The 27,208-nt window shown below is 42.6% G+C and overlaps 1 protein-coding gene across 2 annotated transcripts in view; it reads right to left on the bottom strand.

Moving 5' to 3' along the window:
* SLC27A2 (solute carrier family 27 member 2) overlaps nt 1-27,208 on the bottom strand; it is a 42,507-nt gene that overhangs the window by 7,803 nt on the left and 7,496 nt on the right. The window contains exons 2-7 of one of the 2 annotated variants that reach the window (XM_040969055.1): nt 18,920-19,129; nt 14,802-14,960; nt 13,591-13,715; nt 6,096-6,290; nt 2,734-2,824; nt 1,429-1,627 (exon numbers count right to left, since the gene is read on the bottom strand). In XM_040969055.1, coding sequence (XP_040824989.1) covers nt 1,429-1,627; nt 2,734-2,824; nt 6,096-6,290; nt 13,591-13,715; nt 14,802-14,960; nt 18,920-19,129 — 979 coding nt within the window. The remainder of the gene's footprint in view (nt 1-1,428; nt 1,628-2,733; nt 2,825-6,095; nt 6,291-13,590; nt 13,716-14,801; nt 14,961-18,919; nt 19,130-27,208) is intronic. The other variant, XM_040969056.1, reaches the window with a different exon arrangement.

The raw sequence follows: 27,208 nt of genomic DNA, 5'->3' as shown, positions 1-27,208 counted from the left end.
CCTCGCTCTCTTTTCTTTCTTTCTCCTTCTCTTTATCATTCTGTCCTTCAAATAAACAGATATAAATTTAAAGAAAAACTATAGCCTAGTGTAAGCAAGGCACTGGAAATCAGAAATCTCAACCACTATGTGCTACATTTAGGCCTCTTGCTTTTCTTACTTACTAGCTTAAATTGATATTTACTTCAGCTAGTAAAACTTTTTATTTTGTAGAATTCTATGTTTATACATTAGGGTCTCATGATATCAAAAAGGTTTTTCTTAAAATAAAAAATTGTTTAGGGGCTGGCACAGTGGTATGGTAGGCTAATCCTCTACCTTGTGTGGCTGGCATCCCATGTGGGTACCAATTTATTGTGTCCTGGTTCTTTAATTTTGATCCAGCTCTATGCTTGTGGCCTGGGAGGGCAGCAGAGGATAGCCCAAGTGCTTGGGATCCATGTCTGTGTGAAAGATCTAGAGCCAGCTCCTGGCTGCCTGCTTTGGATCAACTCAACTCTGGCTGTTGCAGCCATTGAGAGTGAACTGGCAGATGGAGGATCTTCTCTCTGTCTGTTCTAAAAGAAAATCTGTTCTATAACAGCCAGGGCTGAACCAGGCCAGAGCCAGGAGTCTGGAACTCCTTCTAGATCTCTCACTTGGGTGACAGGGACCCAAGTACTTGGCCCATCATTGGCTGATTTCCCAGGCGCTTAGCAAGAAGCTGTTTGAGAAGTAGAGCAGCTGGTACTTGAGCTGGTGCTCCAACATGGACTGGTGATGTTCCAAGCAGCTGTTTAAGCTACCACACCATAATGCCAGTCCCTACAGGAGTTTTTAATTAAAAAAGAAAAAATGTACTTTTGTGTAATATGTAGAATATATCCAGGTGTGGGAAATTGAATTTTATATAAATTCTTTAGCTCTCTCAGAAGTCAGCACTGTTCTTGGGAATTAATTTCATTGTCTATTAGGACAATTCTGTAGCTTTTTTGTGCTTACTTGGGGAGTTCTGTGGTGAAGACCATCTGGTTGGAGATGTAAAAAGGGAAGGTGGGAAGGATGGAGGGAAGGAGGAAGGATTTAACCACCTTTACTTCCTCTTCAACTAGATCAGCTCCACATTACTTTGCACTTAATTTTATCTGAAGAAAAATCCCATGAATGCAAATGGTATGAAACCCCTGGCTGTTTTAAGAGTGATCCTTGAGATGGGCTTCAGGCTGCACACCTCAGAGCCAGGTTTTCTGCCTTGTTCTCACTGGGTGCTGTTCAAGCACATGAGCTTCCTGTGTTACGCCCCGGATTCTCAGAACAGAGAAGGTCTAACCAAGGTGTTCAAGAGACAGTAGGAAGTGAAACATTGTAAGCAAGGTGGAATATGACTCCAGTTTCAAAGTAAGCCAAATTGTGTGTCTGTTTTTGGCTCAACAATTCAGAGGGACTAACCGGAATGTATCTCCAACTCGGTCATGAAAGTAGATGAAATTATCGTGGCCAATCATTAAGAGGTCTCCACTGTTGTAATAGAGATCTCCTTTCACAAAGACATCTCTCAGCTTCTTCTTCTCTGTCTGGGTCTTCCCTCCGGCATAGCCATTAAATGGTGTCAATTGTGTAATTTTGCAGATCAGGAGTCCGACCTCACCTAAGACATAAAAAAGCAAATTACTCTTTTATGTACTAGAGTGAGCAAATTTCATGACCAACCCTCTCTGAAAACTGATGCCACGTGACCCAGTGGCAGGAAACTTGCTGCAGACAGTATTATTTCTGATGTACCCAAAACAGGGGCATCCCAGAAAGTTCCTATGTTCCCACAGGAGTAATCCAGAAAGTTCTGATGTGCCCACACAGTAGGATTCCAGAAAGTTCATGGAAAGTGAAGTGAAGACATTATATTGATGTAAAACATTTGCAGTCCATGATGGTTTTTGATAGCACCCATTTTTCATGAACTTTTTGGAGATCCCTCATAGATATATCATATATATTTATTTATCTCATATATATACATTTATATCCCTCCAACACATTATTCTGTATGAACACACTTGAGCTTATAATAGGGTTATATTTAATTATTTCATGTGAATCTTTTCCTGAATAATGAGTTATACACAGGATTAGACAAAAACCTAAAGATAAAGACTAGCTAGAGCTAACTCAGATTTTGCAACCATGACTATATAAAACATCTATTTTATAAGTAAGAAGTTGTTAAGTTTAAGACTATGATTTTGTTACATTCAGTGGTAAAGTGGCATCTTTTGGAACTTCTGTCATTTCTTCTGAGGGTACTACAATAAGACTCTTTTTCTCCCACTCTTACAAATTTACTATGTGGAAACAAGATGTTGGTCCCTGAAAGTCATTTGTCAGCTCGGGCCCAGCGGCGTGGCCTAGCGGCTAAAGTCCTCGCATTGAACGTGCCAGGATCCCATATGGGCACTGGTTCTAATCCTGGCTGCTACACTTCCCATCCAGCTCCCTGCCTGTGGCCTGGGAAAGCAGTTGAGGACAGCCCAAAGCCTTGGGACCCTGCACCCATGTGGGAGACCCGGAAGAAAGTTCCTGGATCCTGGCTTGGGATTGGCATAGCATAGGCCATTGTGTTCACTGGGGATTGAATCATCGGATGGAAGATCTTCTTCTCTGTCTCTCCTCCTCTCTGTATATCTGACTTTCCAATAAATAACTAAATCTTAAAAAAAAAAAGCAGCTCAGGTTAATTGAACAAAACGCCCACTCTACCTTTGGGAACTCGGACGCAATATCCATTTTCATCACGGACAGGTTCATCTTTCTCCACGTCATATTTAATCAGGTCATAAGATATGACTTTCTAGTGAAATTAAAATATGTACCATTTGAGTAAATTCACTTTGTAATACACATAAAATATCTTGTGTACATTTTGCTGAATTTTTGTATATATCCCATATAACTACTACGAGCTCAAGAGGGAAAATAGTTTCCTCTTACTCAGTAGGTTTTCTCCTGCCCTTTTTTATGAAGTTAACCACTATTCTGATTTTATCACCACCATTTGATCTAAAATTTCAAACAATTAGATAATTGAATGCTTTTGTAATTGCTTCTATTCAACATCTGTGTTATTCCATCTGTGTGGATGTTTTTATATGAAACTTTTTTCGAATTATTATGTCATTTTCTCTTGTCCAAAAATGCCACAATTTATTTACTTATCCTCTAGTTAATTGTATTTGGATTATTTCTCATTTTGGACCATTACAAACAAAGCTAGTTGGAATGTTCATGTACATATCTCTTGGGGAATTTGTCACAAATGAGTTTTTAAAATCTTAATATGCCTCTGTTAAATGTTTCAAATTCAAGGAAATGTGATTCAAAATGCTTAACAATCAAAGGCATAGTTATTTCAGGTCCAAGATCATAATATTATTAAAGCTAAAAAAAATTCAATGCTATTTAAAATATAATTCAGTGCAACAACTTTTCTTGTTAACAAAAATGTAAATATGACAATATTGGAAGTAATGATTAGCGTTGGTTACTGAATCCATTTCAAATTTATTTTCAAATCTATGGAATGAAGTAACCCATTACATGCTATATTGGTAGCAGATGATGTCATCAGAAACAAGTAGTATTTATGGTGAACAAATTTAGATATTGCTTACATATGAGAATTTCAAAAATGTTTAGGTGGTAACCAATGCTATGTCAACTGCAGGGGCATTTTTCTCTTATTTTGATTTCTACTTTAGTGGGTTTTATTTGAAGGCTAAAAACTGATACTCAAACATACTAATAGAAGTGTAACAAAATGAACACCTAATGACAGGCGGCAGAAGCCTCTGGGGCACTCACTTGCTGGCTGGCAACCAGCCTCCCTGCAGCTCATCTTCTGAGCGTCCATAGAAGCAACAAGGAGAACTTGCCCTAGGCTTCAACTCCGAGTTTTGTCTGTTTTCCAAGTCTATTTAGCTTTGCTTTTCAACATTTGAGTTAGTCCAGGTTAGTCTAGAGCAGACTGACCTAGTCCTGATCACCTCCCATGGGCAGTAGACACTTGCTTCTTGGTCTGTAGTTGTGCCACCAGTACAGTTTCTTGGGGTGATGGAAATTCTCTCTCTCCCCTGGTGGTCAGAAACCACATGTGATTCTGGAGCATTGGAAGTGTGGACTTCGTGAGTGAGGACCTGAACTAAAACTTTTGTTTATATTAACATTAACTAGGCACATGTATGTAGCCAGTGGTGGTTGCCACACTGAGTGTGGCAGGTTTAGAGGGCAGAAGAGAAACTTGTGTGGTGTTGAGTTGGCCTGCTGTTGACGTACAGGGACTTTTGATCCAAGCCAGAATACAAGAAATGGGCAAGGAATAATCCCTACAGCTAAGAAGTATTCAAGGTTATCACAGAGCAGGCGTTGGGCTACCACCCTTGTTGGCTTTGTTACAGAGCATTTAATGCAATCCTGTTACCAATCTTTCCCCCTTAGGAACATTAAGTATGGACTAGGCATTGAATTCAATATTTTCTCTTTTCATCTATGCTTCACACAGCAACACTGAGGTCTAAGGAAGACAAGTGACTTGCCCCAGGTCGCTGAGCTAGTATGCGATAATCTGGGATTTGCTCTCCAGAGCCAGAGGTTTGACACATACTGTCTCATGTCTTCTTCTAGTTGGTTCCTGGGGATGAAGGTTGCCTGAAAGTACCAGTGCGGCTCGCTGGTGGCCAGGAAGATGGCAATGGAGGCTCAGGATTTACGGACTCTTTCTGGGATTTTGCAGACTTATTGGACATTAGGGAGACTGCTTAAGCATAGGAAACAAAGACTATCCTGAGACCTCAGGCGATAAAATGACTGATGGGGAAAAGGGACTGCTATGTGAATTGGCTTAGGAATGTCTTGGGTGGGCATTTGGAGCAGTGGTTAAGTTGCTGTTTGGGACACCTGCATTCTATATTGGAATGCCTTTGTTCAAGCCCAGATTTCTGCTAATGTGCACTGTGGGAGGCAACAGTGGTGGTTCAAGTAATTAGGTCCCTGCTGCCCATATGAGAGACCCAGGCTGAATCCCTCCCCACCCCAGCTTTAGCTGGTCCAGCCCTGACAGTTGCAGGCATGTGAGGAATGCAAACAGTGGCTGGAAGAGCTCTTTCTGCCTCTGTTCTCTGTGCTTTTCAAATAAAGAAAAATAAGACATTTCTGGCAGCATTATTAGGTGAATGCCAATGTTGAGCAAATGGGATGCCTCCTGGTTCTCTCATATGTATCAGAGTGGCTCTTACTACTGCACAGCTTTTTGGAAAATATCTGGGCCCCAGCTCACAACAACAGAACCAAAGTCCAGGGGCTAGGGCCCTTCACCTGGATCTAACAGCACTTTAAAAAATGAAAAATGGAAAAAAAGAAAGCAAAAAATAAATAATTTTAGTGTAAAAAAAGTTTATGACCTACATTTAGTTGTGTTTTTTTTCCCCCATAATGTCCATTTTCCATGTGCTTTTGGGAGAGCCTTTGTGTGTCTCAGTTTTGTATCGTAATCTCAAGGAACTGGTCACCTTAAGCTGTTCATTCCACGTGTAAATGCCATGGGGAAGACTTCACTAAAGTCATAGGCGACAGAGCCATCATGTGCTACTGTTAATAGAAATTGTGCTGTTTTTAACTGGAGGATCCTGATGTTTTGTTGGCATCAAAACAATGTGGAAAACCTCTCTTGGCAATGCAGATGGGGCATGGCCCTGATGCAGCATGAAATCTTGATAATATCACAATATTGCTTTTAAGAAATTCTTAGGGGGACAGACATTTGACCTTGTGGTTAAGACCCTAGGACACCTGTGTCCTGCATAGGAGTGCCTGGTGTGTTAGCCAGCTCTAGCTCCCACTCCAGCTTCCTGGTACACATGCCCTGGGTGGCAGCAGCTGAGTGCCCGTCGTCCTCATTGTGGGAGAGTTAGATTTTTTGGCTTTCAGCTGTGGGCCTGACGCCCTGGGGACTTTTGAGGAGCTAACCAGCTCTTTGCATCTATTCCTTTTCAATAATTATGAAAAATAAGTAAATGTCTGTGGTCTGGAAGCTGAGTACACACGCTTTGACTTTTCTGTGTACTCACTCTCTGCAGGTAGTTTACTTTTCCAACAGCACCGACTTTTCTTGGGTAATTCAAAAATCCAACGTTGCCTTCCGTGGAAGCATAGAACTCATAAATGTGAATGTCCCCAAATCGCCTGGTAAATTCTCTCCACACGTCTCCTCGTAAGCCATTTCCTATTGCCACTTTCACCTTATGGTCACGATCGTTTGGTTTCTGTAGCAAGGCAAGAAGAAGGAGACCAAATCAAAATTGAGCCTGGTTATACAAGTAACAACTTCCGACAGTTTTCATCTGTTTAATTTATGTTAATCACTACCTTTATTTTATTACATATTTAGGTTGATTACAAAGTCACCTTGTGCCAGGGCATGTTTTCTGCCATCAGCAGACTTCTTCCCCTTTCCCCTCAATACAAGCTCTACGGTCTAACGAAACTCTTATTGAATAACCAAAAGACTTGAATTTTCCCATTTTGATTGTCAAGGCACAAGAAGAACCAGCTGATGTCATTATTTAATCCATATCCAATCTAAAGTTAAAGGGCTGGTATTGTGGCAGAGTGGATTAAGCCTCCCTTTGTGATGCTAGTATTTGCATTGGAGTCATGGTTTGAGTCTTAAGGGTTCTTCTACTGATCCAGCTTCTTGCTAATGTGCTTGGGAGGGAATCTGAAGGTGGTTCAAGTGCTGGGGCTCCTTGCCATTTTTGTGTGACACCAGAATGGAGTTCCTGGCTGCTGGCTTTAGCCTGGTCCAGACCTGGCTGTTGCAGCCATTTGGGAAGTTCATCAGAGAAGGAAAGGTCTCTGTCTGTTCCACTCTTCCTGTCCCTCTACCTTTCAAATAAATAAAAAGATAAGGTAATGATAATTGCTTGATAGGACTGGTGCATGTCTGTGAACTACTGGAAAGGAGGGGTCACCTGCGAAGGGCCTATCAGAAACTGATGTAATGTGGTAGGAGTAGGACCCTCCGTTGTCTGTCATGCAGAAGGCATGATTTTCTGGTGATAATGAAGAAAACTGGGAATGCAGGAGAGAGAGAGCGAACGAGCACAACTCTTTTGCCCAAAGTCACTGGAGAGCAATGCTGCTAGGGTCCAGAGGGACCAGAGAGGAGACTGCTGAGCACGCCCTCATGTGCCGTGGACCCAGAGGTCACAGGCCAGTTAGAGCTGAACGGAGACAACATGTGTTTCCTAATGGGATGAGCAGCAGAAGAGAAAGAGGAAGCTGGCTCCCAGGTGCTGAGGTGGCCTGGGAGTAATATGCATTACTATTAATAAAAATCACAAAGGATGAGGTATTTTGAGTGCAAGGGCTGAAAGGACAGCTTGGGGTAAGCAAGAGAGCTGGGGTTTGGACCAGGCTGCTTTCCACTCAGCCATACTCACTTAGGAGTCCCTCCACACCAAGGGTAATTTTGGTGATATTCTATACTACAAAGCCAATTTATGTCCTTCAGGAGATCATAGCCTGGCAGAAGAGACAAGAAAATATGTACAATTCCTACTTGCACATTCTGTTACTCTTGGAGACACTAGGCGACTAGGGCTCTCTTCATCCATGAAATGTTCAGTTCTTGGATCAAACAGCACCTGCTTAGGTTAGAACACTTGTTGCATTGTTTCCTACATGGTGCCATCATTGTGAGCTTGATTTGGATCTAAGAGTTCCTCTTGGAAAAGAGCACGAGTGTGTGACTATGATGTGGCAGTTAAAAATCAAGCCAAAACAAACCTGGAGTTGGTTTTCATGTAGGAGGAACTATGGAACTGAATACAGGTTTAGTTTTGAATAGCTGGGTGGTCAAAAACCTGGATGTAAAGTTCTTTCAGGAATCCTAATCAGAGAGGATGGGCAGAACCTGGCCTCTGGTAAGCAGGGTGGCCCTGGGCAGTCTTCCCGAGGAGGCAATGGCTCCCAGTGGGAGCAGGGCTTCTGAACTAGCATGGTGGGAAAACTTCTTGAAAAAGCCCTTGAACTTTAACGGGTTTCACCATCTGGGCTGAGTAGAGATGCATCTTCTTCACCGACTCCCCCAGACCCAGAGGCCCTAAATCCCTTCCCTTTCGCAACTATCCAACACCCACATGTTAGCAGACGACATGTCTGTTGGGCAGAGTCACTCTGAGAATGTCACAGACATTTGATGGACACGTAGCTAAAAATAACACCCTGATCTGGGTGTTTGCCTACTCCCTGGGCTCTGTGAGAAGCTGCAAAGCAGCTCTCCCATGAGGAAGCCAAGAGATTATTGACTCTGACTTCCTATGTGGCCAACCAGGGGCTCTCTTACCACCCCATAGTTCATTTCAGCATCTAAAGGTGGTGAACACCCAAATCCCTTACCACATGGTGAACTTCTCTGAAGCCAAGTGCATCTCATGGTCCCCAGGGTGCCTGGATCTGTGTTGTACACATAGCTTGTCCCTGCAGTAAAATGAGTGGCCTCCACCAGGAGGTTCCTGCTCAGTAGCTAGGAGCTGGGACATCAGCACAAGGGCAGGGTGTCAGGTGCGAGAGGGTGCCCTTAGGGTGTTGGAAGAGTGCCAACCTCACAGGTGTAGCCAGCACCTGTGGGTGGCAGGAAGCTGAGTGTATAATCACAATACCATGGGCTCAGTTTTCTTCACACAATTGAGAGATTTTATTACAGCTGCAGAAGGGATTAACTCTGTGCTGGGAATGTTTGTGGATGCAAATGGGAGATCCTGGAATCTTCTACAATGCTTGGTTCTCACCTAAGCTTGTGCTCACTAGTGCCTAAGAGTAAGAATATTTTCCCATAGGGGGAGAAAACTGTACTTATTTATCACCAAAGCCACTCCTCAAAGGAACTGATTTTGTAGGTCAAGGGGCATCTTGCTTAGCAAGGATCAAACATTCTCTGAAGCATTAGAGTTGAGGTGGAATGTGCAAACACACCTGGGGACTTCACTCTACGCTGGGATTTAAGGAAAGGTAAATGGTCAGGGGGTTGGGGAGGAATGTAGGGTACTGGGAAATTAGGGTAAGGGCAGACTATGAGGGCTTCCTTCTGTGCCAGGCAGGTGGCTGGCAGTGCCGCACTTTGGTTTCTGAAGAATCCCACTAAAAAATGATGGATAATAAATATTTGCTTCATGTTGCAATCTGACGAAAGGGAGGTTTGTAAAGGTAAAACAATCTGCCTAAGTTTGCACCCATAGCAAAGTTGTTGCTCCAGAGCTGTGTTCAGTTCACTTAACTCTCTTCACCCTATGCCCCTAGATGACTAGCCAGACTTGGACACTTGTACCTCTCAGAACTTTCTCCCTTCTTTCATATTTCTAAATTCAGTGCTTATCTTATTCTCTTTTCACTCATTACTTTCAGGCTTCTCATTGTGCCAGAGAAACATGAAATCTTCTCCCGTTTTCCCTGTACCACAAGTTTTGGTGAAATTCACATACTGTGCTCACTTTATTTTGCCCATAATGGACCACTGATGAGCCCAGGCACTTGAATAAATTCCTGAACAGGGTTTTGCTTCTTTTGGAATTCATTGTTTTTCTGCCCATTTGCTTCCTCTTGTTAGTTTCTATTTATGAATTCCTTCATTTTCCAATAGTCTTGACAGGAAATTTCCCTGGTGGCAAAATGCACCAGATAAAATAATGTCCCGACTTCCTGCTCCAATCTGGATTGTCCTTTTCATGGATCCTGCATCCTTCTCCCTTTCTGTTTTGATAGAATACTTTTTCTAGAAACTTCCTGAAGGAATGGGGGTTCCAGACTTCAGGGTTGCTGATAGCCATTCCCGTGCCATTCCTGCAGGATCTTCCCTCCCAGTCTGTCTCTCTAGTTGGTCATCTTACATTTCCCTGTGGTATCTGCCTCCTGAATTTCACTGACTCTAGCCTACTGTGGCAGCCACCTTCAACTTTCAGCTTTCTGAACTGTCGCGTGTAGCTGTGATGTCTCGTTTCCCATGTATTTGGGTGACTTCCAAGAGATGACAAGGCAGAAGGTCTTTATCATTTTAGATATTTCAAACAAACAAACATATAAATAAAATATTTTTAAAAACTTCCCAAGGCCATGCTCCTGAGGACTGCATGCTGTGCTTCCTCTGGGATGAGGCTCTACCTGTTGCCTTATGGAAAATGTGTCCACTCCTGCCAGTATATCCTGCCCACTGCAGCCTGAAGGGCTGGACTGGCAGAAAGTGCTACCTCCCCATTAGCCTTCTGCATGAGGCCCTGTAGTTGCAACTTCTTCACATAATTTTTTAGCAGGGACAAACCCTTGCTAGCTGAGCCAGCCAATCAGCTCTGCCTGACACTGCACTGCATTCATCCCATGGCCTCATATGCTGCCGAGCCGACCCGAAACCCTCCATTCCTTGTTTGGCTGGAACACTTCTCTACACTCTTTGACATTTATCTTTTCTGGCAAGTCTTGATTCTTCTCTCTGTCTCCTAGCCCACCCCTGCCCCTGGGTGTTAGCTTTCTTCACAAACCCAAGATGCCAGACACAGCAAGTGAGTCACACAGAGGCCTTTATTTCAGTGAGGGAGGTAGTATGGGGCAGGGAGAAGGTGACAGCAGAGCAGAGAGAGACAGAGAGGAGCAGAGGACAAGGGAAAGAGCAGGGCGAGACAGCAGGAGGAAAGGAGGAGGGGGGGGAAGAGTAGAGACAGCACAAAGGAGAGAGAGCAAGAGCGAACGAGCAAGAGAGAGAGAGCAGTAGGAAAGAAGAGAGAGAGATAAAAGGGAAAAGGCATCTTTGTAGCCTCAAGGTGGGTATGGGGAGTGCCAGGTCAGGGCCTGGCAGATGCAGCTGTAAGTGGACACCGGGAATACATGCCCCAGGGATTGGTGCAGCACACAGTTTAAATCTAAAGGTCACTAAGCTTACTTAGGTAAGTGGGCCTTACGGAGTTGAGACCTAGCAGGTTTATAGTAATGCTTGGTTACCAGGTATTCAAGGGAAGACCTAGGGGATTTAAGGCAGCACTGGGTCAACAGGCATTCAAGGTGGCACTGAGTCCAGGACGGTGGGGTCAGTCCTCAGAGTCCCTCCTTACACTGGGGCATTGGTTTCTCTGTGTTGCCAGCAGAATGAAGGCATTGCAGATACAAAAACATGGGCTGGCAGGGACCATGGGGCTTATCTAATTTTGGAGGGAAGGAAGACAATCCTGGGCAGGTGAGTTGAGTCTCTGCTCATTCCAAATACCAGGACTTTCACACTAGTTTCTTTTCCCTCCTTCCTCCTACTTGGGCACTCTCACAGTGAGGAGCAGTGGGGACATGACACTTACTATAGACCCTTAGTTGCAGCTCCAGTCACTGTGCAAGGAGAACAACATTTAACTTTGGCAATTCTTGTTCTAAAACATATTTTTGCCTCAATTATGTTGTTTCTTCTTCTTCTTTTTTTTTTTTTTTAGTCAACCCCACACACACACACAAAATGTGAGCTGACAATATCCCATTGCGAGAAGTGAACTAAAACAGTCTTTCATTATTATAATACTCTGGAAGCAGAGGCTCAAATATACAAAGGGAAGGCAGGCAAAAGGAATAAATAATACTACACATAACACTGTAAATATCACTTAAATCAATAGCTTTGCTATTCAACTCCCTATTCAAACTCAGATGGAAGCACTTAGCTGTCTAATTTGAATGTCTTCTGATTTCTTTCTTTGGGTATGGGGGCTAGAATTCTCATTGGCTCATTCAATGAAAGTGCATGGTACAGAGGAAAAGCCAAACAACAGAGTCCCATAGGGATTTCTGCTCTTTGCTAAGAGAGGCATGTGATCTTGAAGACCAGCTGGAATATTCATGCAAAAAAAAATCCTCAATAATGATATTCACAGAAATTGCCATGGAAAAATCCCCTACCTAGCTCCCAGTGAATCATGACCCTCTTGAACCTGTTGATTCTGTCACAAAAGCCAGAATAATGTATGCTAAGGCCAAACAATTTTGAGCAAACATGCTTGTATGACCTTCCTCAAGTAAATTAGACATGTTTCAAGGCAAGAATTTGGAAGTTCATTCAAATAAAAATGTTGATGCCTTTAATGTGCCAGTTACAGGTCTTGGTGCTGGGGATCAGGCAGTGGACGGAGCCCAGCTTGTATGGATCTGTCATTTAATGGGATGGGGCGGGGAGCAGAAGACAATAGTCATATAAGCTCTTATGTCAGTGGTGATGAGTGCTATGAAAAGCAGTAGTAAGGTGGATAGCAAGGGGTGAGATGTTGGGTCATTAGCAGGAGGGAAACTTTTGAGTAGGAGATGTCTGGGCAAATAGTGAATGGAGTGATGGATAAGAGCACTGGAGCAAGAGGATCTTATACTTCCTTCTATGCCACAGAGTAGCTGGTATAGAAGTTGAACCTAGAAAGTGCTATCAATAGCAATTTATCACCCTTTGATCCTTTCTGTTTGTTTTACATTGATGGAATAGATGGAAGAAATTAGAATCTGGCAAGTTTGCTATGTGTTATAGTCCAGTCTTTTTGTCTTACAAAAGACATTTGGCACTGTGTAGAGATACTTTGATGACCATGACCTGAAGCCAGGAGTGGGGTGGGGTGGGATGGAGTGAAGGTCAAAATTGACATAAATAGTCTGTATACACAGAAAAAGATTCATGTCGCAAAGAATTGAAGAACCCCAAACAGCAGTGGTGCTACTTTTGAGAACACCCAAGCTGGGCCCAAGCTGGCCTCCAGAATCCTGATGAGAACTGAAAGTCTGGTTGCCAAGAGCTTTAGCCATCAGCTTTGTCAAGATGGCAGATGTCTACAAAGTGGCTCCAAAGCCCTTGGAGTTATCTTGGGGCATCTGTTCCAAGCTAGGTGCCAGATTTGTTTGGTTTCATTTCCCAGTCACATAGGAACTTACTCATTAAGTAGCTTTAAGTAAAAGTTTCCTGTATGTCTTGACATTGACAGGGCAAGAAGACAATAGCTTTTAATAAACATGGTGAAGTGGGAGCTTGCATTGTTACATAGTATGTAAAGGCACTCCCTGTGATTCTGGCATCTCATATGGGTGCCAATCTGTGTCCTGGCTGTTCTACTTCCAATCCACCTCCCTATTAATGCACCTGGAAAAGCAGTGGAAGATGGTCCAAGTGATTGGACCCCTGTACCTATGTAGGAGACCCAGAAGAAGCCCTGGTCATTGAGATCATTTGCAGAGTGGTCTACCAGATGAAAGATTTTCTCTTTCTTTCTCCTCTCTCTCTCTAACTCTACCTTTTGAATGAAAACAAATTGAAACAATTAGCAGAGAGAAAGGTAGAAGGTGAGATATGAAAATAGGTAAAAAGAATAATAACCATGGTAATATTAATAGCAACTGACATCTAATAAGGTCTCTCTAAATGGTAGCTTTGAAGCCAATCACTAGATCATAACAGAATTGTGATCTAAACTGAAGAATCAGCTGAAACCTAGTATGATTCAAAGTGATTTGAATTCTCATTATCTCCATTTCAAAACAATCTTAAAACATGGGAAATGTTACCTGGGGTGAGTTGCATAAGTACCGAAGTAGTTCACCAATATACTGAATGACAGTGACATTGTATTTTCTACAGTCATCCCAGAACTGGCTGGCTGAAAATTTGGCTCTCAAAGCAATGGTAGCACCTACAGAAAAGGCATTGAAAATGTCAATACAAAACCATTTCAAAAGATCCGTCCAATTAGATTTAACATTTTAAAAAGAAATGTAAAATGGAATTATTTTTAGAAACAATTGTGTGTTTATTTAATGTAAAAATGACTAAAATATGACTTGTCCTGTAGAAGCTTTCAGTCTATGGAGAAGACACATGAAAAAGTCATTCTGATTCAAGTCAGTGTGCAGGATATGAAAGGCTCAAGAAGGTTTGGAAGAAGTGAGAGTGTGTTTGTGTACATGTGCATGCTTGCACATGTAGATTAGTTCTGTCTGACAACAAGGGCTGAAAAAAGCTTATTTTGAAAGAGGAAGATTTAAGTTAGGTGTTGAGAAATGAGCATGAAAAGAAATGAGAGAATTCTAGTTGGGGGAAAATTCATGAGCCATTCTTAGAAGTTCATGGAAAATCGATATTATGAAAAATTAAGTATGGATCTCAAAAAAATCTTTATCAAAAATAAGCTATCAATTTTCCATGAGCATTTTGAGGTACTCCCATATGTGTATACATATTTGACTTTTGCTCCCTGTATGCACACACATGACTAATTAAAACGAAATGCCATGTGGGAGAAAAAGTTTTTAGCTTTGCTAGGGAGAGATAACTTTCTAGACGAGGTGAATATTGGACTGGCAGTTTGAATAATAAAATTTGTGTAGGAAAGTGAAGAGATGGCAAGTCAGATATTCTGAATAAAGCTGAGAGCTCAGGGAACAGGGAAGGACAAGGAACATGGACCCATGGAGAGGAAGTTTAACTTACATGTGACAGAGGTGAAAATGAAAATGATACTAGAGACGGAGTCTAAGAATCAGGGTTTTAATCTGGATAAAGACCTAAAATATTGTAAAGGCATGTCTTCACTGGTATGCAGAACATTTATGGCAGTGCATTATTAACCAAGCAGGCCTGAGAAAATAGAAATTGTTTTAGATTCTTGTTTATGATATATGAACTAAATAGCCTTACAGCAAGGGAAAGTAGCCAAATTCTGTATTTTCTTTTCTTTTGAGTAGGTGGCCTCTGATGGTTGTAGATATAAAAAACTTACCAATCACAATACATCCGTGCAAGCCAATCATCATTGCAGCACTGTGGTACAAGGGCAGAGCTGTGTAGATGATATCATTTGATTTCGCTCCACTTGTGATCATGAGGCCAGTTCCTATCCAAAGGCGGTAATGATTGATTGTCGCAGCTTTTGGGAGGCCTTTGCAAAGACACAAGAGAAGGTGTCAGAGACCTCAGGTTGGGAAAGAGCTGGTTTAGGTAGAGTCATTATCTTGTGTCTAAAGAATTGCATTGCGAAGGGTCATGAGAAATTATACTAGGAATCAACATTTTTTTTTTCTTCTGTAAAACAGCAGGGAAGAAACCGTTTAGGCTTTGTGAGACCAGATGTCCTTGCTGCAATGGCCCCGCTATTGTGCCTAAGAGCAGTCCTCACCAACATAAAGGAGTATGGTTATGTTCTTATAAAACTTTGTTCATAAAAACATGTAGTATTTTTTTTGTATCCCATGCTATGTTTTATTGACTCCTGAGTTAAATGGTTATTATAGTATAAAGAGAAAGAGAAATGAGCAAGTGTTTTTTGAATTTCTGTGCCTTCCATTTTGCAAGGCATTCTGGGATGAAGGGCTCAAAGGAACCTTTCACTGATATCCTGCACAGGCTTTCTTTTTACCAGCATAAGCAAATATCAACATTTTCTCACATGTTTTTTTATCTTTTCTACTTAAAAATGTGCATTTGTCTCTGGATTTCATTTTCCCCCTGCCATTTAACAATGTCTCTTGGATATTGGTCTAGGTGTATACTCAGATTTCCCTCACTTATTCATTCGTTGATTCTTTTTCCCACTGCTGGACATCCTTTGTATAAGAGCATTATGATTTACTTACGTGATTTTTGGAAAAAGTAGATCTTGCTGTCTTCCAATTAAATCTAAATTCTAAATTGTGGGATTAAATCAGGAAGTGTTCATTTACTTTTTTTCTTTCTCAAATGGATTTTATATCTGGTTTCCAAAATACACCTTGTGAAGAAACTCCACACTTATTTATTTAAAATTTCTATTTGTTTTCATGTTATTTTAGAGGTAGAGGGACAATGGGAAAGAAGCAGACAGACAGGTCTCTGTGTGCTGACTCCTCAAATGCCTCATTAGCCAGGCTTGGGGTAGACTGAAACCAGGGTGCTGGAATTCCGTTTGCGACTTGCAGCTGGATAGCAGAGACCCACGCACTTGACCATTAGCTGCTGCCTCCCACAGTATATATTATCAGGAAGGTGAGACTGGAAGCAGAGTCAGGACTCAAACTCAGGCATCAGGGTAGGCACCAAACACTGTTGTAATTGCTGTGCCAGATACCCACCTCTAAAACTGTCCATTTAAAACAAACTTTAATGTTTAAATTGCATTTTGTTTGAAAGGTAAAGTGACAGAAGGGGAGGGGATGTCTTTCATTTATATGCTGGTTTATTCTCAAAATGCCTGCAATAGCCAAGGCTGAGAGCCAGGATAAAGCCAGGAGCCAGGAACTCCATTCGGGTCTCCACGTGGATGACAAAAACTCAGGCAGTAGAGCTACCCATCCTATGCTACCTCCAGGTGTGTGAGTTGGCTGATTTGGAAGCAAAGGTGGGACTTCATTCTAGGTGCTTCTATGTGGGATACAGAGTCCCAAGCACTGGCTCACTCGGCTGCCTCAGACACCTACCTTCATGCTTGTTAATTTAGTACCAGGACTAGAACATCCTATCATTACCCACGGGCTCATTTTATTTAAATTATTTTCAGGATCAAAATGTTTTCAATTTAATTTTACCCTCTTGTTAAGCAATTAAAAGTAGTGTCTGTGTAAACTGGTTAATTTTGGGATCCTCTATTGGGATGAAAATAAATTGCTTTTGGCCAAAAATATTCAGACATTATGCTTTGAGCATCAACTTTAATATGTCATTCCCTGCTTCTCCTCCTCAGATATTTGAAGAAAATATTCAGCAAAAATGACAGTGTCTGGGGAGCTGGCTGGAGGTGAAACCCATGCTCAGGAACCCTGAGATCAGATGGGTACAGAGGACCCAGTGGGGTGAAGGAGAAAACTGCATGCAGGGACTGGGATGAAGGGCTCAAGGGAACCATTAGCCTTAGTGACACTTTTGGTTATTTTACAAGGAGAACGCATGAGTTATGGAGACAGAGGACTCAGATCATCCTTCCCCAGGATTAATCATATTCATCTGTGTGCCAAGGCTGGCTTTTGAGCCTGCTTTTAAGTATATGCTTGAGGGTGCATGCTGTGCCTTGATAGTTTTTTTCCCTAGCTCAGGGTAGGCAGACAGAAAACATCTGTCATAACAAGCAGGCTCTCGGAATATTCATTGTGGTCTGGTTGTTTAATCAATTTTGAATGGAACACCCCCTCCCTTATCTCTGACGTTAGCCTCCCTTCCAATCAGAGATACCAAAAATCCACATGGCGCTTGGATTCTAGAACAGTCACCAAAGCAGAACAACTAAGCAATCCTTGAAATGTTCTTGAATTGTGAGCCAAACATGAGGTCTGTGGCTCTGTCTGTAGGACTATAGAGTAATTCATACATTCAGGGAAATGTGTGAGCCTCTGGAACAGACGGGTACAGATGGCAGTGTGTTTGTGTTCCCCCAAAATTCATATGTTAAAATCAAAAACCATCGTGAGACAGTTCTTAGGAAGCAGAGGCCTTGAGAGGTGATTAATTCTTGAGGGTTGAGAATTCATCAACATCTGTTGGGGGACGTGGTGAGAAGAGAGCCCAGGAAGAGGGCCCTTACCACACACCTTGAGCTCGGACTGCCCACGCTCAAAATCACAAGAAATAACTTTGTTTTGTTTGTAAGTCAAGCAGTCCCTACGCTGTGCTTTAGCAACCTGGACTGAGGAAGATAGAACTCAAGAAAAGGACAAAGGGAAGTCACTCCACCAAAATTCAGCAGTCCAAATCACCTCACACGTAGGACACAGCACCCTTCTGGGACTGGATGGGAGACTCACAGAAGGATTTACTGTGTGTGGGTTAAATGATCATTTTTTTATCCAATTGTTTATAGCCATTGTTTATATTCTCACTATACTGAGGCCATTTTGCTTTTTTACCTGTTAAATTTCTAATTTGGTGAAGTCTTAAGCCTTTGACTGTAATGTGAATCTTAAAATATGTCATCTCAAAAGTTTAAAAAAAAAAGAGAGAAGGAGGGAGATGATTGGGAGTGAGGGAGGAAGACAAGGAGGAGCAGAATATAATTGTACTCTTAGAATTGTGTTTGCAGAATGCATTAAATCTGTTAATTACTACTTAAAATTTTTAAGGAAAAAAAAATGAACTAGGAGGTAATGCAGCAGAGCTACCAATTACATGAGCTGTGGAGTTTGTAAGGTGAATCCTGGCATTTCTACTCCTTATGCTGGGAAATTCTTAACCCAAGTACAGATTTCCAACTCTGCATAATGGGACTAAGAATAGAACCCATCGCAGAATGGTGTGAAGTAGTGTATACAGCTTCTAGATTGCCTGGTATGAGTTAGTGTTAATGTTGTTTGTTCCATGTAGCAATGCTCAAATAACACTGTTAATTGGCAGTGTTTTTCCGTAGTGGCTCATGAAACAATGGTGCAGCTTGCAGATGAAGGCATCCAAGACTGGATGAAATACAGCAATTGAGGCACTGAGCTAGAGTTAATGTACCCTACAGCTCCAAATCATTACTGCCAAGGAAACCAGTCATCAAAAAATTTACATAAATACCAGTCCATAATGTCCTCTGGCTTTCTCTGGTGCTCCACGTATAGCTGATCATGCATTATATATGGACTCTTAACATCATCAAAATACAATATGCATTAGAAAATGCAGCATTCCATCCAGAGCTTCAGCGCATGCATATCATTACAACTGTTTTTACCGTTTTTGGTTAACCTGTTTATCTGGAATCATGGAGAGCTTGCAGAAACCCAAATGGAAGCCCGTTTTATGAAATGAGATCAGTTCCCATGGGCACAGAGCAAAATCCCCTGAAGTATTAGTTATCTGATTACCATCTGAAAGGGAACATTTGAAAACTGAAGGCCAGATTTAATTCCCTCAGCATAGATCCATTTTTCTGAGAATTTTCTTTATTTTTACCTGTGGTTCCCGAAGTATAAATATATAAGGCAGGAGTGGAAAAGGTGACTTCAGACCTCCAGGACTCTGGGATGGGTTCAGCTGACGCTTCATCCACCTTGTCCAGCAGAGAGCCAATCCCATCTGTGACGGAAGTTCTGCTCACATAATAGACTGAGACATTATCTTTCTTCAGGCTGGGCAGCACCTCCTCAACAGCTTCTTGAAGCTCTTAATATCACAGAAACAAAAAAAAAATCCAAACCAACCAAATTAGTCCATAAGATTCTGGCAAAAATGATCAAAGCATTTTTATGTGATAACTTAACACATCAGTAACAACAAGTTCTATAGAAAGGTGTTACTGATCTGAGAAATAAACTCCAAATTCCATAAGCATATTCTGTGATATGAGAAAGAAAGAACGGATAAATTTAGAGTAGTTTTAAAGGAGAGATGATAATAAAATAGTACATTTTTAAAAGGGTTTTTTTTTTTTTACTTCTTTTATATATATATATATATTTTTTTTCTTTTTCTGCTTGTTTACTCTCCAAATGTGCACATTAGGCAGGGCTTGGCCAAGATAAAGACAGGAGCCTGGAAGTTAATACGGATTTCCTATGTCGGTGACAGATAACCTAGTACCTGAGCCATCAGCTGCTGTATCTCAGGGTTCACACTTGTAGCAGGAAGCTGGAATCGAAAGCGGAGAAGAGACTAGAACGTAGGCACTCCCGTGTGAAACGGAGGCATCGCCACTGAGCTGCAATATGACTACTGCACCGTGTGCCCACTGCACAAACACACTTCTTGCTGGGTAAAGGCAGGAGCTTTGAAGGTACTGGTCTAACCTGCAAACACATGTTTCACATTTGCTACTTGGGCTTTTGTGCTCTTACTTTGTGAGAATTGACTGCTTTTAGGCTTATTTATCTTGGAATGTGCCAACTGAGGTGAATGTATCTTTTCTAAAATTTTTCTTGACTTGAAGAGAGAGAGAGAAATGTTCCACCCACTAGTTCACCCCCAAATGCTTGCGATGTCAGGGCCTGGGGCACGCCTGTGCTAGAAGCGGGGAACTCCTGTGTGTGGATGTCAGGGACTCAACTACTGCTTTGTCCCACACTGTGCACTAACAAAGATCTGCAATCAGAAACAGAATGGAGACTAGAACCCAGGCACTCCAGGAATGCAGGCATCCCAAGTGCATCTTCACTACTACACTGATCACCCATCATGACTTACTCTTCATAGGAAGGTGACTCACTATCCCAGGGAATGACCTTGGGAAAGCCATGACTGATTCATCTTGTAAGCTTTGTTTTTCAGATGTTTGTGTGTGATGTCTGCATCAAGACATGAAATGCCACTGGGATAGATATATTTAACACACAAAAATACTTTGACCAAAGGAGCCCCGCACCTGATAAACAACCAAGAAGTACCAGGTGAAAACCAGTGGGCCCTTTACACCAGCCCTGCCCCACCGTGCAACTAACCCTGCTGCTCGGAGGATCTGACGTATGTCTCAGGTGTTGTTTTCTTGCCACCGCCTCCCCCTGCCTACAGCAAGTGTTCCTTTCTAGTCTATAAAGTTTGGCTGGTTGCTTGCATTTATTTACTTACTTACTTTAAAGGGAAAGAGAGAGAGACAGAGACAGACATACGGAGAATTCTCAGCTGCTTTTTCTCTCCCCAAATGCTAGCAGTTGGCCTGGGATGGGCCAAAGCTGAAATTCCAGAAGGCAGGAACTCAATCCAGGTCTCTGACATAGGGGACAGGAACATAGCTTCTCAAGTCATCACTTGCTGCCCCCATGTCCAGGGTCTACAGTAAAAAGAAGCAGGAGCTGGGAGTGGGTCCTGAACCTGGGCACTCAGATGTGAGAGGAGGGTACCTTCTCCATAGGCCAAATACCTGCTTGGGGGCTGTTAGTTCTGATTCTCATCCTCATTTTACCCCAATCACTTCGACTGCTAGTATCCTCACTGTTGTATTTATATCTATTCTGAGCCCATACTTCTTTTTATTTCCTGGCTTTGTCTGTGGGTTGGCTCTAGAAGCTAAAAGCCAATAATTAGAGCAGATTTAGTTATGGCTAGTGAATATGATTCATGCAGAGTTAAAGAACACACTATAATTGCATTTTTCCCCTTCAGTGGTTTTCTCCTGGAGTTTCTGGGGACTACCATTTTTTATCTTCTGTTTGCCTCAATTTTTAAACCCCTCCCCACCATTAGATCGATTTTTTGTTTTCATCCTTAGGAAACTATATTGTGCTTCTTTTGTTTTATTTTTTGCAGGTTACTCTCTAGTCATTTAGCATGGTAGAAAGGGGCCCCCCAGAATAGTACTGCTAGAGAAACTGGAGTGACAGCATCCAGAGTTTTGTCACTGCCTGAGTGCAGCTCCTCATTAGTTTCAACCTTGGCATGGCAGTCATCTCTGGGTCAATCTCCTGGCTTCTTATATCGCTTCATTTCCAAGCTGTCAGCTCGCTGATACCCAACTGTTGTTGCCCTGTTTAAAATCCCCCAACAGAGGCAGGCATTTTATAGAGCAGTTAAGATACAAGTTTGGGGCACCCACACCCCATATCCTAGTGACTGGATTCTAGGCCTGGCTCTATTTCTGAGTCCAGCTTCCTGTCAGTATGTGACATGGGAGGCAGAGGTGATGGCTTACATGGCCGGGTTCCTGGCACTCACAAAAGAACTGGATTGCATTCCTTGCTACTGGTTTTGTCCTATTCCACCCCAGCCATTGTAGGCTTTTGAAGAATAGACCAGCGAATGCAAGCTCTGTCTCTGCCTTATGTAAAATAAATACAAGAATGAATTTTTTTAAAGCTTTATTTTTATTGTAAAGGCAGATTTATAGAGAGAAGAAGAGACAGAAGTATCTTCCATCTGTTGGTTCACTTTCCTAGTGGCTGCAACAGCTGTAGCTGAGCCAATCCAAAGCCAAGAGCCAGGAGCTTCCTCCATGTTACCATGTGGGTGCAGGCTCCCAAGAACTTGGGCCATCCTCTACTGCTTTCCTAGGTCACAAGCAGGGAGCTGGATGGGAAGTGGAGCAGCTGGGACATGAACTGGTGCCCATATAGGATTCCCGTACTTGTAAGAGGAGGATTTGCCAATTGAGCCATTGTGTTAGACCCATGAATGAAAATCCTTTAGTGGCTGTTCATCGTCAACCTGAAATCTACTCTCCTAAGCTGTGAGACCCTGAGGTCTTTCACAGTTCCACCAAGGAGGCTTGTCTGATATCACTTCCTACTGTCTGCTTCTTGTTCCCTCTGCTTTGTCCACAAGGATCTATGTAAAGCCCTCGAGTGTACCCAGACATCTCTCTCTCTCTTTTTTCCAGGTTGTTTTGTATTTCCCACTCCTCCCACCTGCAAAATTCCTGCTTATTTTCCAAGATCCAGTCTAGGTGAAATTTGTTACTTTTCTCCCCTAGCCCCAAAACCACAGTTGGCTACTTGCTTAACTGGCCTCCATAGGATGTGCACATACTTCTATCAGGATACTTAGCACACAATGTGACATGGTTCACATATTCTCGTCTAAGGTCTAATAGACCTTAAAATCAAGGAATTGCAACCAAAATCAAGGAATTTCATCTTTGAACCTGTAACATTTTATGGCTGTTCAATAAATGTTGATGATGGAAAGAAACTGCACAGAGTATTGTATTAGTGTTTAAGAAAGACAGGACTAAGCTTATAGCCAATTAGTCAAAGGATTCAGATCTTGCTCAGCCTCAAATAAGAACACAAACTGAAATAATTCTGTGATACAGAGAGGCCTTACATACAAATAAGACCTTGTAGAAGCAAATTACAAAAAAATTACTACTGCTAGTTAAAGAATTAATAAACATTCCTTCCTTCTATTCCTGCTTATCTCATCTCCACCTGAAACTGATCTATGCTTTCAAATATATTGTTCACAAATGACCGGAATTAACCATTTTTATAAAAAGGGTTTCTCTTTTATTATTTTTTCTTTTTTCTCTACTTTCCATATCATGATATCTTTTTACATCAGAAAGCTAAGCTTATTAATGTGAAGCAAATGAACATGCTATCATAATAATTTGGGGAAAAAAACAGTAAGGGGGCCAGATAGGGAGGGAAGAAGTGGAGGTAGAGGGAGATACCCCATGCTTCTTGATCTATACCGTGAAAAATGTAAAATCTTCTCATTTCATATAAATTGAACAATATAATTAAAGGGAAAAGCATTTGTAAGACAGGACAACAGACAGAGAGAAATGGAAATTGCATGCCCATGAAGCTGTGGAGGGAACAGACAATGGCCTCCCTCAGCTGGTCCTCTGACTCTGAGGAGACTCTGGATTGGGAGTGGTCCTTCAGATTGTCCCGGATTAAAGGAGATCAGATGTGCCTCTATGTTTACCCACCAAATAGTCAATGGCTTGGGATGACAGTGCTAGACCTCAGGCAAAGGCTGTTCTCAACCAAGGCCAAAGTCCGTGGCCGGTGTCTGTGGAGAGCTCCTAGCAGCTGAGAGATGACACCTCTGTCGGCAAAGGGGGATATGGGAAGCTCACCTTAGCACTGAAACACAGCTGGCTTTTTTTGTTTGGGCTGTAAATTTACATGCCTCACTTCACAGGATTTGTACAACAACCTTGTGACTTACCTCCCAGTAATCCTGTTTCCACAAACGAGGGCAGAAGCTGAGTAAGTCTGCGCATGGAAGGTCACACACAAAAGGCAAAGAGTTATGCTGGCCTCCTGGGATCCCTCTTTCCCTGGACTGACCATTTAGGTTCAAGTTTTGGTAAACTATCTTCCTTTCTGGAGGAGAGGCTATCTAATTGGTCTTCCGATGGTACTTGTTAAATAAAGCATGAGGATTTGCCTTTTAAGACTAAGAGAGCCAATCTCTCATTCATCTTTTTAATGAAGAGCATAACCTCTAACTTTGATTAAAATCTTAGGTGTGTGAAATGGCATTCAGGGATGTCTCTCCCTTGCCTTTGGAGAGGCATCCCACCTCCTGGCTTTCTCTCCAGAGCTGCTTTTCCCTTCCCTCTCCCCTCTCACCTGGTCCTTTCACAAATAAACTTTTCTGTCGGCAACAGAAAAAAAAATTGGTATTCAGACAACGTTTCCTGGAGGATATGGAGTAGATTTATCAGACTCTAATTCATCCAGATTGATTTATTCTTTAATTTACTTGAAGGGCCGAGGTAGATTGAGTAATGTTCTATCTATTGATTCATTTCCTAAATGCCTACAACAGCCTAGTGTGGGCCAGGATGAATCAGGAGCCAGGAACTCGGGCTAGGTCTCCCACGTGACTGGCAGGGTCTCCAGTACCTTAGCTATCACCTACTACTTCCCAGAGTGGGCCCTGGCAGGAGGCTGGAACAGGAAGTACAGGTGAGACTGACCTCAGGTACCCTGATAAGGAATGCAGATACCTAAGTGGAAACTTCATCACCCCTCATCTAAAAATAGACCCTTGGAGAAAACAGTACACATCAGGGTAATGGAAAAAGGAATGATTACCATACCCATCTCCCATCACTGTACAGTCTGTCTTGTCCAAAACAAAATAAGAAAGCCAAGGTGGCATGACTAAATTTTGCCACCACCACTTTTTTAGGGAAAAAAAAAAAAAACTGAATAAGCAGACTCATTCCTGGAAATCAGGAAATAAAGTGGGTAGTCATGTTGCACTACTGACTATACTTGTAATCTTCCCAGGGGAAAGTCACCCAAACCAATAGTTCATGTTCCTACTGATTTATCTCATAACTAACTTAGTTAAACAACACCCCAGAAGTGTTTGTTCATGAGAGAAGACGTGAAAAGGAGGCAGTGAAAGCAACGGCATTCTGACCAAAGTTTCAGGATGAATGGGAAATGGTAGCAAACAAGTCAGGAGAGAGTATGTGTTGCATTTTCGTTCAGAAAGGCACATGAGAGACCATGGTTGCAGCACAGTGGATAAAGTTGCAGCCTGTGATATCAACATCCCATATCAGAGCAGTTGGGCTAGCTTCTGTTGTTTTTCCCAGGCCATTAGCAGGGAGCTTGATCAGAAGTGGAGCAGCTGGCACACAAACTAGCACCCATCTGAGATGCCAGAGTCATGGACAATGGCTAACTTGACTATACCACAACCCTGACCCCTGAAAATAGTTCTTATAATGTCATTTGTAACTGCTTTTTTGCATCTCTGTTATTGGGTTTGGAGTGATGGTACTTAATAAGCTTTTGTGTAGCTGTACAGCATCATTGCATATTGGAACAGCCTTCAGATAGAGAATCACACACCCCATTTCCCTACTTCCCCAAATCACCATGAGGTCAGATAGATGCCTAATGAAGGTCAAATTCCAACAGGAACTAAGTTAACAAAGAAGCATATTATATAACAGGGAAAACCACATTATATCCATGTCATTAAATAACTCTATACTATTCTTCATTTGCCTCAGTTTAAGTTTCTGCTTAGGTGAACTCTCGCTTACTCAAGGGTAGTTTCTTCTCCTGAGGTTATGAGGTCACAGCATGTCTTGTTAGCAGTGGTCATCTGATGGGTCACCTGTTTCCCAAGGAGCCACTTGGAGGGATGTTCCTTTTCATGTACTGAACGCTTACATTCACACAAACTCATCCGAACTCTGTCCCTCTCCTTCAGCTGTAATAACTTTAACAGCCGATTCAGGATTTATTTTGCTTTCACTTTTTCACAATAAGCTGCTTTCTTATGTAAACTAGCAGACTGCTAATCTATTACTAAGTGGATATAGCAACAACCTTGTAATCTTTGTTTATGAGCAGAGCAGGAGAAAAATGTTACATCCTGGCTGTTAGTGGCATTTGGGTAGTGATCTTTCTCCTTCTCAAAAAATAAAGATGAAGTTTTTATTACAAGAGTTATTTTTGATTCCAACACTAGTTTCATAATGGAGTTTTCCTAGTTGAAAGTTGCAGACTCCAGCTGTAGGCAAGTGCCTAGGTTGTTTTGTACCTTAGTAAATATTATCACTATTGGGAGAAAAGCAGCTAGTAGCTGGTGGCATTCTGGGCCTGGTTGGTGCCGAATTTGTGTTTTAACTATTCCAGTATGCCAGGATAGTTGCTTATTCCCCCTTTCCTTTTTAAAAAGATGTGTGGGAAAGGCAGAGAACTCTAAGCCAGTCATACCTCCTAAGCACCAGGTTGCAGTGGGCAGGGGGGAGGGGGTTGTAGATTGCCTGGGGAAGAGGTCTTGGGACGTACTGGAATGGAAGCAGCTGAAGGCATGTTTGACAGGGAAGGAAGGAATGACTTCTGGGGTTTTCCACGGACCAGGCCATTGTGTTTGCAGGTTGGTAGGAGAGCTGTGTCCAGGTGGTTTAGATGGAGGGAAAAGGAGGGCATGTTTGGGTGAGGCCAAGGCACTGTCCATGTGGGAGACCTGAGCTGTGTTAAATAGCATCACCCGCTGCCTGCTGGCACTCGCAAAAGCTGGTGCTAGAGGTATGCCTAGTTAGACCAAGCCACAGTATTTACCCACAAGTGTTGGAGGAGAGGGTAGACCATGTCAGGCTGGTCCACTCATGGTCTTGTTCTCAACATCCATGAGAATAAGAGAGCTGGATGTGGGAGTAGATTGTGTAAGGGGACTTGAGGGCTTGCCTTTGTGGGATTGCAGTACCCATTGATTTGAGGTCACCTAACAGGAATCCACCTGACATTTGTGGGAGGTGGGGCTGGGAACAAGCTGGGCAGGGCCAGGCTGTAGCACCCACTGTCATATGCAAGGGCCAGGACTGAGGACAGACCATGCCAGGCAGGGCTACTGCTCCTGCTGGCACATGTGAGGTCTGGAGCTAAGAACAGACCTGGTAGGAGAACTTGGGGAACTCTCCTGTTAGGTCACAGGTCCTGCTGGCACAAGAGCCAGAGCTTGGAGTAGGCCAGGCCAGGAAACTCTGCAGCACTTGTCAGCATTTATGTGGGTCGAATCTGGGCACAGGCCAGGTTGGGCCAGACATTAGCATCCTCTGGCACATACCAGAGCCAGAATAGGGTGTAGACTGCCTCTGGAAGGGCCATGTCAGGCTGGGTTGACGCACTTGCCAGTACCTGCAAGACCTAGAGCTGGGAACAGGCTGGTGGTGGGGGAACTCAGAAGGACTCCCCTGTTGGGCTGAAGCTCTCACTGGTAAATGTGACAGCCAGGGCTGAAGTAAAACCATACTGGGCAAGGCTGTAGCACCTATCAGATCGTGTATGGGCTAGGTCTTGGAATGGGCCAAACTGAACTAGATTCCAG

Source organism: Ochotona curzoniae, unplaced genomic scaffold, assembly GCF_017591425.1.
Source record: "Ochotona curzoniae isolate NIBS_2020 unplaced genomic scaffold, NIBS_Ocur_1.0 scaffold_4701, whole genome shotgun sequence".
NCBI lineage: Eukaryota > Metazoa > Chordata > Mammalia > Lagomorpha > Ochotonidae > Ochotona > Ochotona curzoniae.
This window is presented reverse-complemented; position numbering and strand designations above follow the sequence as displayed.